Source organism: Nicotiana attenuata, chromosome 10 (genome assembly GCF_001879085.1).
Source record: "Nicotiana attenuata strain UT chromosome 10, NIATTr2, whole genome shotgun sequence".
NCBI lineage: Eukaryota > Viridiplantae > Streptophyta > Magnoliopsida > Solanales > Solanaceae > Nicotiana > Nicotiana attenuata.
In genome coordinates, this window is record NC_031998.1 from 3,145,882 (window position 1) to 3,159,025 (window position 13,144).

The 13,144-nt window shown below is 42.2% G+C and overlaps 1 protein-coding gene across 1 annotated transcript in view; it reads right to left on the minus strand.

Moving 5' to 3' along the window:
- LOC109232911 (ankyrin repeat-containing protein At5g02620-like) overlaps positions 1-12,880 on the minus strand; it is a 14,564-nt gene extending 1,684 nt beyond the window's left edge. Inside the window, exon 1 of the mRNA XM_019398604.1 lies at positions 12,084-12,880. Within this exon, the coding sequence (XP_019254149.1) occupies positions 12,084-12,702 (619 nt within the window). The 5' untranslated portion in view covers positions 12,703-12,880. The remainder of the gene's footprint in view (positions 1-12,083) is intronic.

Below are 13,144 nucleotides of genomic sequence, written 5' to 3' on the forward strand. Positions count from 1 at the left end.
GGGGGGGGAGGGAGGAATCCATAAGGGGATCTAGTGTTCGAACTGGGGTAGATCTGAGCTAGAGAGGTCTGGAAAAAGTTATAAAGAGGTCTTTTTGCTTATTTTTTTTTAACCCTAGAAAAATCCGCAACCGTTACAGCCTCTGCCATTCGGGGTGTGAGTACTCTATGCGCATAGTATAAATCCCCCACTGTGTAATAGCCTTCAAACCACACAAGGCAAGCCATGTGCGACAGGCTCGACCAAGAAGGCATTGAGGGGGATCAATCCTGATGGATATAAATTATTCATGTAATTTCATATGTAAAAAAATAAGCTTTTAAAATAAAATATGAATAATGATATCCTATCCTTGCATATTTTCTAACAAATCTTGTAGGAAAAAAGAAATTATGAAAAGAAGAAAAGAGGCTAAAAGACAAGAGAATGAAGCAATGCCACAGTTGCACACATCATCTTCATATTCGCAAATGTCGAATATACATATGGGCTTATGGAAAAAGATAATTAGAGATGAAAAGGAGCATAGTTGCATATGTGGAATCTATATACGCAAGGTCACATTCGCATACATGGATTTTACATTCGCAAAAGTGGAACATGACAAAATCTAATCATATTTTCCTATAAATAGCAAGCTCTCTGTGTATAAGGAGATCCAATCTTTGTAAGACAAGAACTAGTCTTGGTCTTCTTTTCTTGTAGTAAAAATACTTTCTTAGTCTTTTAAATATTCTAGTCATCTAAATATCTTTTTTAGCTTTTCTTACTCCATAACGGAGTAATCTCTTTTCGTTGGGATAGTTGATGAACCTTGATATATTTTATAATACTATCTCAGTTTTTATATATTCATGGCTTGAAACTTTTTATTTTTATTTCATAATGTGCTGGAATAATGGTTTTTAATTACTCTATTATCACGTCTACATATGTGATCTCTAAGTTATTCTTATATTAATTTTATAATTCTCATGGAGCAAAATTAATACATAATAACTAATGAATAAAATAGTAGAGTGGGAATAATTGTTTAGTAAACTATTATTTCAAGTCGGTAATCTTGTTGCCTCAGTTTAATTCTCACGGAGGAATTGTTGTAGGCAAGATTATTGATCCTTAGTAAAAACATTCTCACGAAGTTTTTACTTTCTTTTAGCACAATTCAAGCAAGAAAACTATTTCGGTTTAAAAGTCACTAGTCTTAAGTTGATTAATTAACATAATTCTCACGGAGTGTCATTAATTAGTAATTTCTTAGTGAGCAAAATATAACTGTATTAGAAATAAGCAATTATTCTTTAAATAAATAAATGTAGAAATTAAGATTTTATTATAGTAATATTATCAAGTGAATTCAATGATTCCCAACTCTTTTTTAAATTACAAATCTTCCAAAAGCTATTTGTTTTGTTTAAGTAATTAACAAGTTTTAAACCTCAATCACTTTTCATCAATTTGATTCTCTTGAATAGTAGTTAGAATATTACAAGTCGCTAGCATAGATTTTTCAATCTCTGTGAGACGATAAACTATACTAGAATTTGACAGAAAAGGAGCAGGAAATTCCAATACACATTCGCCTCGTCAGATCCCAGGACATCTATATGGATGACCGCCCTCTGTAACGATCCGACCGGTCGTTTTACTTTATAAATTTCCGTTCCCATAATTAAGACTCCCCGTATATGCTTTTATTATTTTATGACTTGCAGGGATGGTTAGTTCGGGTTTGTAAGGGTTCAGGTTAAAATCAGAACACTTAGTTCCTTAATAATGGCTTAAAATGGTTAAGTTTGACTTGAGTCAACGTTTTGAGTAAACGACATCTGAACCGGAATTTGATGGACCCAATAGGTCTGTATGATTATTTTGGACTTGGGGATATGCTCAGATTGGGTTTCGGATGACCCGGAAGCGTTTCGGCGCTTAGTAGTGAAAGTTGGCGCATTGAAGGTTTTCAAGTTCATTAAATTTGATTTGAAGTAGATTTTGGTGATATCGATTTCCGTTTGGGATTTTGAGCTTGGAAATAGTTCTGTATGGTGATTTGTGACTTGCACGCAAAATTAGGTGTTATTCCGAGCAGCTTAAGTGTGATTCAGTTAGTTTGGAGTAAGTTGGAAGAACTTGAAGTTCATAAGTTGATTCGATTTGGTTTGGGGTGCGATACTTAGTTTTGATGTTGTTTCATGCATTCCGAGGGTTCGAGCGAGCCTGTTTTATATTTACAAACTTGTTGGTATGTTTGGATGGGGCCTCGGGTGCTATTCGGACGATGTGCGAAACATGTTTGGACTTCGAATCATTGCTGAGGCAGCAGCAGTTATGGTGCGTTCGCACCTGCGATAAACTAGCCGCAGGTGCGAGCTCGTAGGTGCGAGCCAACGAGCGCAAGAGTGGCTAAGAGTGGACTGGCCAGTGTCCGCAAAAGCGTACTTGCTTCCAGCGATGGGGGGATCGCAGATACGGAGGGAGGCAGCATGGCCTGGATCGCAAGTCCGCGAGGCGAGCCGCAGAAGCGGGCTCGCAGATGCGGAATTTTTCTACAGGCGCGAACGCGGTCCGCTAATGTGAAATCGCTGGAGGCAGTGAGGTCCATTTAATTTGGACTTAGGCTCTTTTTCCCCCATTTTCATCTAGAGAAGTCGACTTTAGAGCTCTTGGAGAGGGGTTTTTCGCCTATCATCATGAGGTAAGTAATTACCACTTAATGTGAGTTTAATACATGGATTTTGGGTAGATTCATAACATGGAAACTGTAGAAATCATGGGTTTAGTTGAAAAATTTAGATTTTGATGAAAATGGGATTAGGCCACGAAAATAACTATTGAATTGGGAAGAAATTATATGTTTGAGTTTTGTGGTTATAGGTAACATTTATCTTCAAAAATTTCTGGAATCCGGGCACGTGAGCCTAGGGATGAATTTTAAGAATCTTCCAATTTGGGTTGGGAAATCACTCTAATAGTTAAATTATGAACTTTTGAGCATGTATTGGTTAATTTATATAATATTTGGCTAGTTTCGGATTGTTCGGCACCAACTTGAGGCTTTAGAGTGAATTTGTGGAACAAAAAGTGAGCTTTGGGACGAGGTAAGTCTCTTGCCTAACCTTGTAAGAGCGAATTCACCCCATAGGTAATTTTAATTGCTATTTGCTTCTAATTGTGGGTTCTATGTACGAACGAAGTGATGAGAGTCTGTGTGTAGCTACAAATCGTTCTTATGTCCGGGTAGTTTTAAAACTCTATCATGAAATACTTATATTGTTTGCACTCTACTTGTTAATTTAAGTGCTTAATTTATGTTGAAACTTGTTAAAGGATTCGTAAAGACCGAACTTCACTTATTTTGAGTTTTGCGAATTTCTTGGCCATTGATAGAAATTGTGTTTCCTTATGAATTAGTCTTGTGATAGCCTCTAAATCAGATGTCTATAGTGTATTCTCTCTTCTTGTGGAGCAGGCCGAATGCCTCGGCAGTACAATAGATGCATCTATGGTTCGTGCCAGTCGACCCTCGTAAGTGTATTACTATTCTGGATCCGGCCGTATGACCTCAACATAAATCGTGTGTGATAATGTTCGGAGTCCGATCACACTTGATATTATTTTTATGACTTGAGAAATTATAGTTTACTTAATGGCCCATAATTGTTGAAGTTAGTATGTGTTAGTGGATATTTTAGATTGACTTTTCATTAAAGAATCACTTATTTATTATTGTTATTGAGTTATTATAATTATTACTGATGTATTCCATGCTTATTGGAAAAAAATTGTATTTATTTATTGGCCCATAGTAAGTGTCGATGTCGACCCCTCGTCACTACTTCTTCGAGGTTAGACTCGATACTTACTGGGTACATGATGTTTCTGTACTCACGCTACACTTCTGCACTAATTGTGCAGGATTTGAGGCAGGTGCATCTGGTAGTCATTCAGGCGTGCACCCCCGATACCCTGAGGCATGGTGGTGAGCTGCTCTCTGAGTCCGTTCTGTAGCACCCGCAGTATCTCTTTTGTATTTACATTCCATCTATCTTATTTTGGACAATAGCATTGGTGTTCGGTATATTCTACTAGATGCTCATACACTTGTGACACCTGATTTTGGGAATATTTTAGTAGACACTTTATATGTTTGAGTATTTATTTTACTGCATTTGCTCCTTCACTAGTTTACGCTTTACTTTACTATAATTTTCCACTTTTCATCTTCTTAATAAATAAAAATCAATGACATTGAAATTAATAAAAAAACAAATACATGTCTAGTTCACTATTGGCTTGCCTAGCAATGACTTTGGGTGCCATCACGGCCTATAGGAGAATTCGGGTCGTGACAACTTGGTATCAGAGCACTAGGTTCACGTAGGTCTCACAAGTCATGAGCAGGTCTATTAGAGTCTTGCGGATCGGTGCGGAGACGTCTATACTTACTTCGAGGGGCTATAGGGTGTTAGGAAAATTTCTCCTTCTTTGTCTCCTATTGTGCAGTTAATGCTGTGCTAAGTATCTTTCTCTTATTCTGTCATGGATGGTGAGAATGCGCATGGAAAATGTACTAGACCGTGGATGAGCTGCTCCCCATGTTGTTAGAGTCAGAGGGAGGGCTCCAGCTCGTGCTAGAGGACGAGGGCGTCCTAGAGTTGCTCTTGTTGTGCCACCAGTGGATCCAGTGGAGGATCATGTTAGTGAGGAGCAGGGTGAGGTACCTACAGCAGAGCCAACCAAGCGAATTTCATGTCCGCACCAGCCTTCCAGGATGTCATTGGTCGTATGCTGCGATTTATAGACTCTATCACGTAGGCTGGTTTATTTCCAGCAGACCTAGCCATATCTCAGGCGGGAGGGGGAGAGCAGACCCCTACTGCTCAGGCTATAGGGCATGCAGCTGCCGTATATCAGACGCCGGGTGCACTACTTGTGGGCGAAGCTCAGCCAATTGCAGCGGCTATACCTGAGCCCAGAACAGCTGCAGCCGGTGAGCCTTAGAAGTTATTGGATAGATAGACCAGGCTACATCCTCCTGCCCTTGGAGGTGAGCGACATGAGGACCCCTAGGACTTTATTGATCGCTGAAGGGACATACTACACAACATGAGGATATTCGAGTCCCACAGGGTGGACTTTACCACCTTTCAGGTGGAGGGCAGGGCCTGTAGATGGTAGTAGTCCTATCTTCTCAGCAGGCCAGTAGGTTCTTCTTCCTTGACTTGGGACCAGTTCACACATATCTTTCTGGAGAGATATATCCCACCCTCTCAGAGGGAAGAGTTACACGGTCAGTTCGAGAGGCTACTGCAGGGTCAAATGCCTATGACTGACTATGAGGCGAGATTCTCTGAGTTGTCCCGCCATGCACTTATGATACTCCCCACTGGTGCAAAGAGAGTGCGAGGTTCATTATAGATTCGCACTATGCTATTCGGAGGATCGAGCGTATTCGTCAGTAGGGCCGAGAGCATACGCTGAGGGACAAGGGATTTTGATACTCTAGAGGGTTCAGTGGTGCTCCGTCTGGGGGCAGAGGTCAGTTTGTGAGGGGCCAGTCTAGCAGGGCCACCTATCTAGCACTGGCGCCTTCTCAGGGTGCTCCAGTGCGGCCCTATTTCAGCGCCATTCCAAAGAGCTCCTACTGTCCACCGGCTATTCAGTATTCCTTCAGTGGGAGTTCAAGTCCACAGAGTCTCCTACCATCCACCGGCTATTCATGGTTCCTCCCGTGGGAGTTCAGGTCCCAGAGTCAAACTCAGGGTCAGTCATTTTCCGCATAGAGAGGTTGTTTCTAGTGCGAGGATCTTGTTCATGTGAGGAGATTCTGCCCCAGGCTTCGTTCAAGGTAATACAGCAGGGTCATCAGCCCATGATTACCGCACCAGTCGTCCGGCTTCCCAAAGGTAGAGGGCAGGTGGGTAGGGGTCGTCCTAGAGATGGAGGCTAGTTTGGTGGTGCTCCAGCTAGGTTCTATGCCTTCCAGCCAGACCAGATGCAGTGGCCTCAGATGCCGTGATCACATGTATTATTTCTATTTGCGGTAGGGATGCTTCGGTACTATTTGATCCAGGGTCTATGTATTCATATGTTTCATCTCTGTTTGCTCCTTTTCTAGGTATTCCTCGTGAGTCCTTGAGTACTCCAGTATATGTGTCCACGCTAGTGGCCGATTCTATTGTAGATCGGATTTACCGATCCTGTATCGTGAATTTCTATGGTTATGAGACTAGAGCGGATCTTCTGTTGCTCGATATGACTGTCTTTGAGGTCATGGGCATGGACTGGTTGTCTCCATATCATGTCGTCCTTGATTTCCATGCCAAGACTGTTACCTTGGCGATACTAGAGTTGCCTAGATTGGAGTTGAATGGTTCATCTGTCAGTGCAACTAGTTGGTTATCTCCTTTCTGAAGGCTCGACACATGGTCGAGAAGGGTTATTTGGCTTATCTAGCTTATGTTTGGGATACTGCTGCAGAGATTCCGATGATTGATTTTGTGCCCGTGGTTCGGGAGTTCTCAGATATGTTTCCTTATGATCTACCAAGCATGCCACTAGATCGTGATATCGACTTCTGTATTGATATGGCTCCAGGTACCAAGCCTATGTCTATTCTATCATACCGCATGGCTCCGAAAAGAGTTGAGGGAGTTGAAGGAACAACTTGAGGAGTTGCTAGAAAAGGGGTTCATCAGACCGATTGTGTCGCTTTAGGATGCACTGGCGTTGTTCGTGAAGAAGAAGGATGGGATTATGCGGATGTGCATTGACTACCACCAGTTGAACAAAGTTACCATTAAGAATAAGCACCCGTTGCCGCGTATTGATGATTTGTTTGACCAGTTACAGGGTGCCATGGTATTATCTAAGATCGACTTGAGATCTGGGTATCATCAGCTGAAGATTCGTGCTATGGATGTTTCGATGACGGTCTTCTGGACTAGATATGGCCACTATGAGTTTCTAATGATGTCATTCGGTTTGACCAACGCCCCGACGTCGTTTATGGATTTGATGAACCGGGTGTTCCGGTCGTATATTTACTCGTTTGCCGTTGGTTTCATTGATGACATATTGATGTACTCGCATAACATGGAGGAGCACAAGTAGCATTTGAGAGTGGTGCTTCAGACCTTGCGAGAACAGAAGCTATATGCTAAGTTCTGTAAGTGCGAGTTCTGGTTAGATTATGTGGCATTCTTGGGGCATGTTGTATCAGGCGAGGGTATTAAGGTAGATCCTAGGAAGATCAAGGCATTCAAGAGTTGGCCTCGCCCTACCACAGTGACTGAGATCAGGATCTTCTTGGGGTTAGCAGGTTATTAACGCCGAGTTGTGGAGGGCTTCTCATCTATCGCAACATCTTTGACTAGATTGACTCAGAAGGGTGCTCCATTCTGATGGTCTGATGATCGCGTGGTGCGCTTTCACAAGCTCAAGACCACATTGACTACAACGTCGGTGTTAGTATTGTCTTCCGGTTCAGGGATATATATAGTGTATTGCGATGCTTCATGTGTTGGCTTGGGTTGTGTATTGATGTAGGAGGGGCGAGTTATTGCATATGCTTCATGTAAGCTGAAGCCCCACGAGAAGAATTACCCGTACATGATTTGGAGTTGGTCGTGATAGTTCATGCCCTTAAGATCTAGAGGCATTATCTTTGTGGGGTGTCCTGTGAGGTTTACACCGATCATCGCAACTTGCAGCATTTGTTCAGATAGAGGGATCTCAATCTGAGGCAGCACAGGTTGCTTGAGTTACTAAAGGACTATGATATTACCATTCTTTATCATCCGAGCAAGGGTAATGTAGTTGCGAATGCCTTGAGCAGAAAGGCTGAGAGTGTAGGCATTTTGGCATTCATTTCAGCGGAGGAGAGGCCATTTGCTTTGGACATTCAGTCCTTGGCTAACAGACTCGTGAGGTTGGATATTTCCGAGCCCAGTCGAGTTCTTGCATGCATTGTCGCTCAGTCTTTATTATTCGAGTAGATCAAGGCTCGTCAGTACGACGATCCGCACTTATTGGTTCTTAGAGAGATGGTACTACAAGGTGGTTCCAAGGAGGTTACTATCGGTGAGGATGGTGTTCAATGACTCCAGGGTCGTCTATGTGCTCCTAATGTTGATGGCATGAGGGAGAAAATTCTAGAGTTGGCACATAGTTCTCGGTATTCTATTCATCCAAGTGCTATGAAGATATATCGCGACCTGAGGCAGCATTATTGGTGGCGGCTGATGAAGAACGACATAGTTGAGTATGTAGCAAGGTGTCTAAATTGACAGCAGATTAAGTATGAGCACCAGAGGCCCGGTGGCCTACTTCAGCAGACGGTTATACCCGAGTGGAAATGGGAGTGCGTTACTATGGACTTTGTAGTTAGGTTGCCACGGACCTTGAGGAAGTTTGAAGAAGTTTGGGTCATTGTCGACTGGTTGACCAAGTCGGCACACTTCATTCTAGTTGCAACTACGTATTCTTCAGAGAAATTGGCCCAGACTTACATTCAGGAGATTGTTCGGTTGCACGGTGTACCTGTTTCCATCATTTCATATAGAGGCCCTCAGTTCACTTCACACTTCTAGAGAGTAGTTCAGAGCGAGTTGGGTACCCGGGTGGAGCTCAGCACAACCTTTCACCCGCAGACCGACGGACAGTCAGAGCGGATAGTTCAAATTCTGGAGGATATGCTTAGAGCATATGTCATTGACTTTGGAGGTCAGTGGGATAGATTCTTACTATTGGCCGAGTTTGCTTACAACAACATTTATCATTCTAGCATCGAGATGGCTCCATTTGAGGTTTTATATGGTCCACGAGGTCGTTCGCCCAACGGATGGTTCGAGCCCGACGAGGCTAAGTTATATGGTACTGATTTAGTGAAGGATGCCTTGGACAAGGTAAAGTTGATTCGGGAGCGACTTCACACAGCACAGTCCAGACAGAAGAGTTACGTAGATCAGAAGGCGCATAATTCATCATTTACGGTGGGCAAGAAGGTTCTCTGGAATGTCTCGCCGATGAAAGGAATCATGAGGTTTGGGAAGAACGGTAAGTTGAGCCCAAGGTTTATAGGTCCATTTGAGGTATTGAGGCGAGTTGGGGAGGTTGATTTGCCTCCCAGTCTGTCGAGAGTTCATCTAGCCTTCCATGTGTCTATGCTCAGGAGGTATCATGGACAGGTCGGACGTGCTAGATTACACCACGGTTCAGCTAGATGAGAGTTTGGGTTATGAGGAGGAGCCAGTTGCCATTGTTGACAGGCAGGTTTGCCAGTTGAGGTCCAAGAAGATTGTGTCGATAAAGGTTCAGTGGAGGGGACAACCAGTCAAGGAGGCGACTTGGGAGACCGAGGAGGACATGCGGAGCAGATATCCATACCTATTCGGCACTCTAGGTATGATTCTAGACCCGTTCGAGGATGAATGTTTGTTTAAGAGGTGGAGAATGTAACGACATGAGCGGTTGTTTTGCTTTCTAGATCCTCGTTCCCCTAATTAAGACTCCCCGTATGTGCTTTTATCGTTTTATAACTTGCGGGGATGGTTAGTTCGGGTTTGGAAGGGTTAGGGTTGAAATTGGAACACTTAGTTCCTTAATGATGGATTAAAATGGCTAAGTTTGGCTTGAGTCAACGTTGTGAATTGCACGCAAAATTTGGTGTCATTCCGAGTAGTTTAAATATGATTCGGCGCTTTCGGAGTAAGTTGGAAGAACTTGAAGTTCATAAGTTGATTCGATTTGGTTTGGGGTGCTATTCTTAGTTTTGATGTTCTTTCCGAATTCCGAGGGTTTGAGCGAGTTCGTTTTATGTTTACGAAATTGTTGGTGTGATTGGAAGGGACCCCATGGGCCTCGGGTGCTATTCGGACGATGTGCGAAACATGTTTGGACTTGGAATCATTGCTGAGGGAGCAACAGTTCTGGTGCGTTCTCACCTGCGAGAAACTAGCCGCAGGTGCAAGCTTGCAGGTGCGAGCCAACGAGCATAAGAGCGGCTGAGAGTGGACTAACCAGTGTCCGCAGAAGCGGGCATGCTTCTGCGTTGGGGGGATCGTAGATGCGGAGGAAGGCAGCATGGCATGGATCGCAGGCGCGCGAGGCGAGACGCAGAAGCGGGCTCGCGGATGCGGAATTTTCCCACAGGTGCGACCAGTGCTAGATTATGGGAGTTCCGCAGAAGCAGATAATTGCCCGCAAAAGCGGCGAAGCTGCCGTGGATGTGAAATCGCCGGAGGCAGTGAGGTCCATTTAATCCGGACTTAGGCTCTTTTTCCCCCTTTTCATTTAGAGAAGTCAACTTTGGAGCTCTTGGAGAGGGATTTTTCGCCTATCATCATGAGGTAAGTAATTCCCACCTAATGTGAGTTTAATACACGAATTTTGGGTAGAGTCATATCATGAAAATTGTAGAAATTATGGGCTTAGTTAAAGGTAGGTTTTGATAAAAATGGGATTAGGCCACGAAAATGACTATGGAATTCGAAAAAAATTATATGTTTGAGTTCCTGAGGTTATGGGTAGCATTTATCTTCGAAAATTTCCGGAATCCGGGCCTGTGGGTGAATTTTAAGAATCTTTCAATTTTGGTTGGGAATCACTCTAATAGTTAAATTATGAACTTTTGAGCATGTATTGATTAATTTATATAATATTTGGCTAGTTTGGGATTGTTCGGCACCAACTTGAGGCTTTAGAGTGAAATTGTGGGCTGGAAAGTGAACTTTGGGACTAGGTAAGTCTCTTGCCCAACCTTGTAAGAGGGAATTTACCCCATAAGTATTTTAAATTACTATTTGCTTCTAATTGTGGGTGCTACGTACGCACGAAGTGACGAGAGTCCGTGCATAGCTACAAATCGTGCTTATGTCCGGGTTGTTTTAGGACCCTATCATGAAATACTTGTATTGTTTGCACTCTACTTGTTAATTTAAGTGCTTAATTTATACTGAAACTTGTTAAAGGATACGTAAAGACCGAACATCACTTATTTTGAGTTTTGGCGAATTACTTGGCCAGTGATAGAAATTATGTCTCCTTGTGAATTAGTCTTGTGATAGCCTCTAAATCGGATGTCCGTAGATTATTCTCTCATCTTGTGGAGCGGATCGAACGCCTCGGTAGTATAGTAGATGCATCTATGGTTCGTGCCGGTTGACTCTCGGCGGTGTACACATTATTGTGGATCGGATCGTACGACCTCGGCATAAATCGTGTGTGATAATGTTCGGAGTCCGATTACACGTAATATTATTTTATGACTTGAGAAATTATAATTTACTTGATAGCCCGCAATTGTTGAAATTAGTATGTGTCACTCGAGATTTTAGATTGACTTTTAATTAAAGAATCACTTATTTACTGTTGCTATTGTGTTATTATTATTACTAATGTATTCCATGCCTATTGAAAAAAATTTCGTATTTATTTATTTGCCAAGAGTAAGTGTCGCGGCCCCTCGTCACTACTTCTTCGAGGTTAGACTGGATACTTACTGGTTACATGTTATTTATGTACTCACGCTACACTTTTACACTAATTGTGCAGGATATGAGGCAGGTGCATGACACTCATTCAGGCGCGCGCACTCGATACCCAGAGGCATAGTGGTGAGCTGCTCTCTGAGTCCGCTCTGCAGCACCGGAGTCTCTCTTTTGTATTTACATTCTGTGTATCATATTTTGGACAGTAGCATATGTATTTTGTATATTCTACTAGATGCTCGTACACTTGTGACACCGAACTTTGGGAATATTTTAGTAGACACATTATGGGTTTGAGCATTTATTTCACTGCATTTGCTCCTTCACTAGTTTACGCTTTACTTTACTATAATTTTTCACTTTTTATTTTCTTAATAAATAAAAATCAACGACTTTGAAATTATTAAAAGAACAAATACATGTCTAGTTCACTATTGGCTTGCCTAGCGACGACGTTGGGCGCCATCACGGCCTAAGGGGAATTTGGATCGTGACACCCTCCAAACCAACTGGGCTTCCCCGAAGGTCTTCTTGCCTATTGTCAGTTACTAATGTTGGTAAAACTAATGCAAAGTCATGAGGAAAGGGAGATACCTGTAGTATTATACATTGCAGCTGCATGTAGCACAGTTGTGCCATAGGGACCAGCATAAGATAGTGAAGTGGAGTTGTTCAAGATGTGTTCCACTGGTTTTTCATTTTTATTCTCTGCAGCTAGATACAGTGGAGTCTTCTGAGCATTGTTAGGCGGATATGAAAAGTCAGGATCTTCTTTGACCAACAATTCTACCACACTGCAATCACGCCTCTGCATTACAGCTTCATGCAAGGCCGTATTTCCATAGTTGTTAGTAATCCTCAAGAACTCCCTGGTTTTCCGAATGCCAGCTTCTATATCAATAACCCCGTCGACCCCTCCACAATTTTTCATGTAGTTGATAAAGGCCTCGACGAGATCTCTGTTGTCTCTCCTAGCAGCCATATGAATAAAAGTATCTCCATTAATGTTCAAGCTGGAAAATAAGTCTGGACCAGCTATAGCAAGAAAATCTCTTGGGTTAATTTTCCGATTTAAACCTTTATGTTGAGCTGCAATATGGAGGACAGTGTTGTTGTAAGGAGTTAATTGGGTGGCGAACTGACTCTTGTATTCTTCCAGAACTTTCATGTCACCTTCTTTAGCAGCTGCGTACAACCGCTGATCCATCGGCATTTTATTTATCAGAATTAATCTACTTGAAGAGGGATATATGAATGATTCTGTTTCTCATACAACTCAGAAAGTGTAAAAGCAGAAAGTCTGTTCCTCCTTCCAATTATTGGTAGGTAATGCAGTCTCATCAAACTAGAATATAATAGGAGAGAAGAAATGATTAACAAAGTTTTTTTAAGTTGTTAACAAATTTAAATGAACTAATCATCCTTTAAATAAGGATTCCTCCGCTCAACTAGTGGTAGGTGATGCTCTGTGCAGTAAAGAAAGACTAATGTCATGTGGGCAATAAAGAACGACAAACTACGAGTGTTTAAAGTCTTTAGTAATCGAATTTTTTTTATTACAAAAAAAAAAGAATTAACCTAAATAGCCATCCACCTAGAGCTTAAACTAAAAATAGCTTGCAGAAGTCTAATTCTTGTTTAATTGAATCTAATTG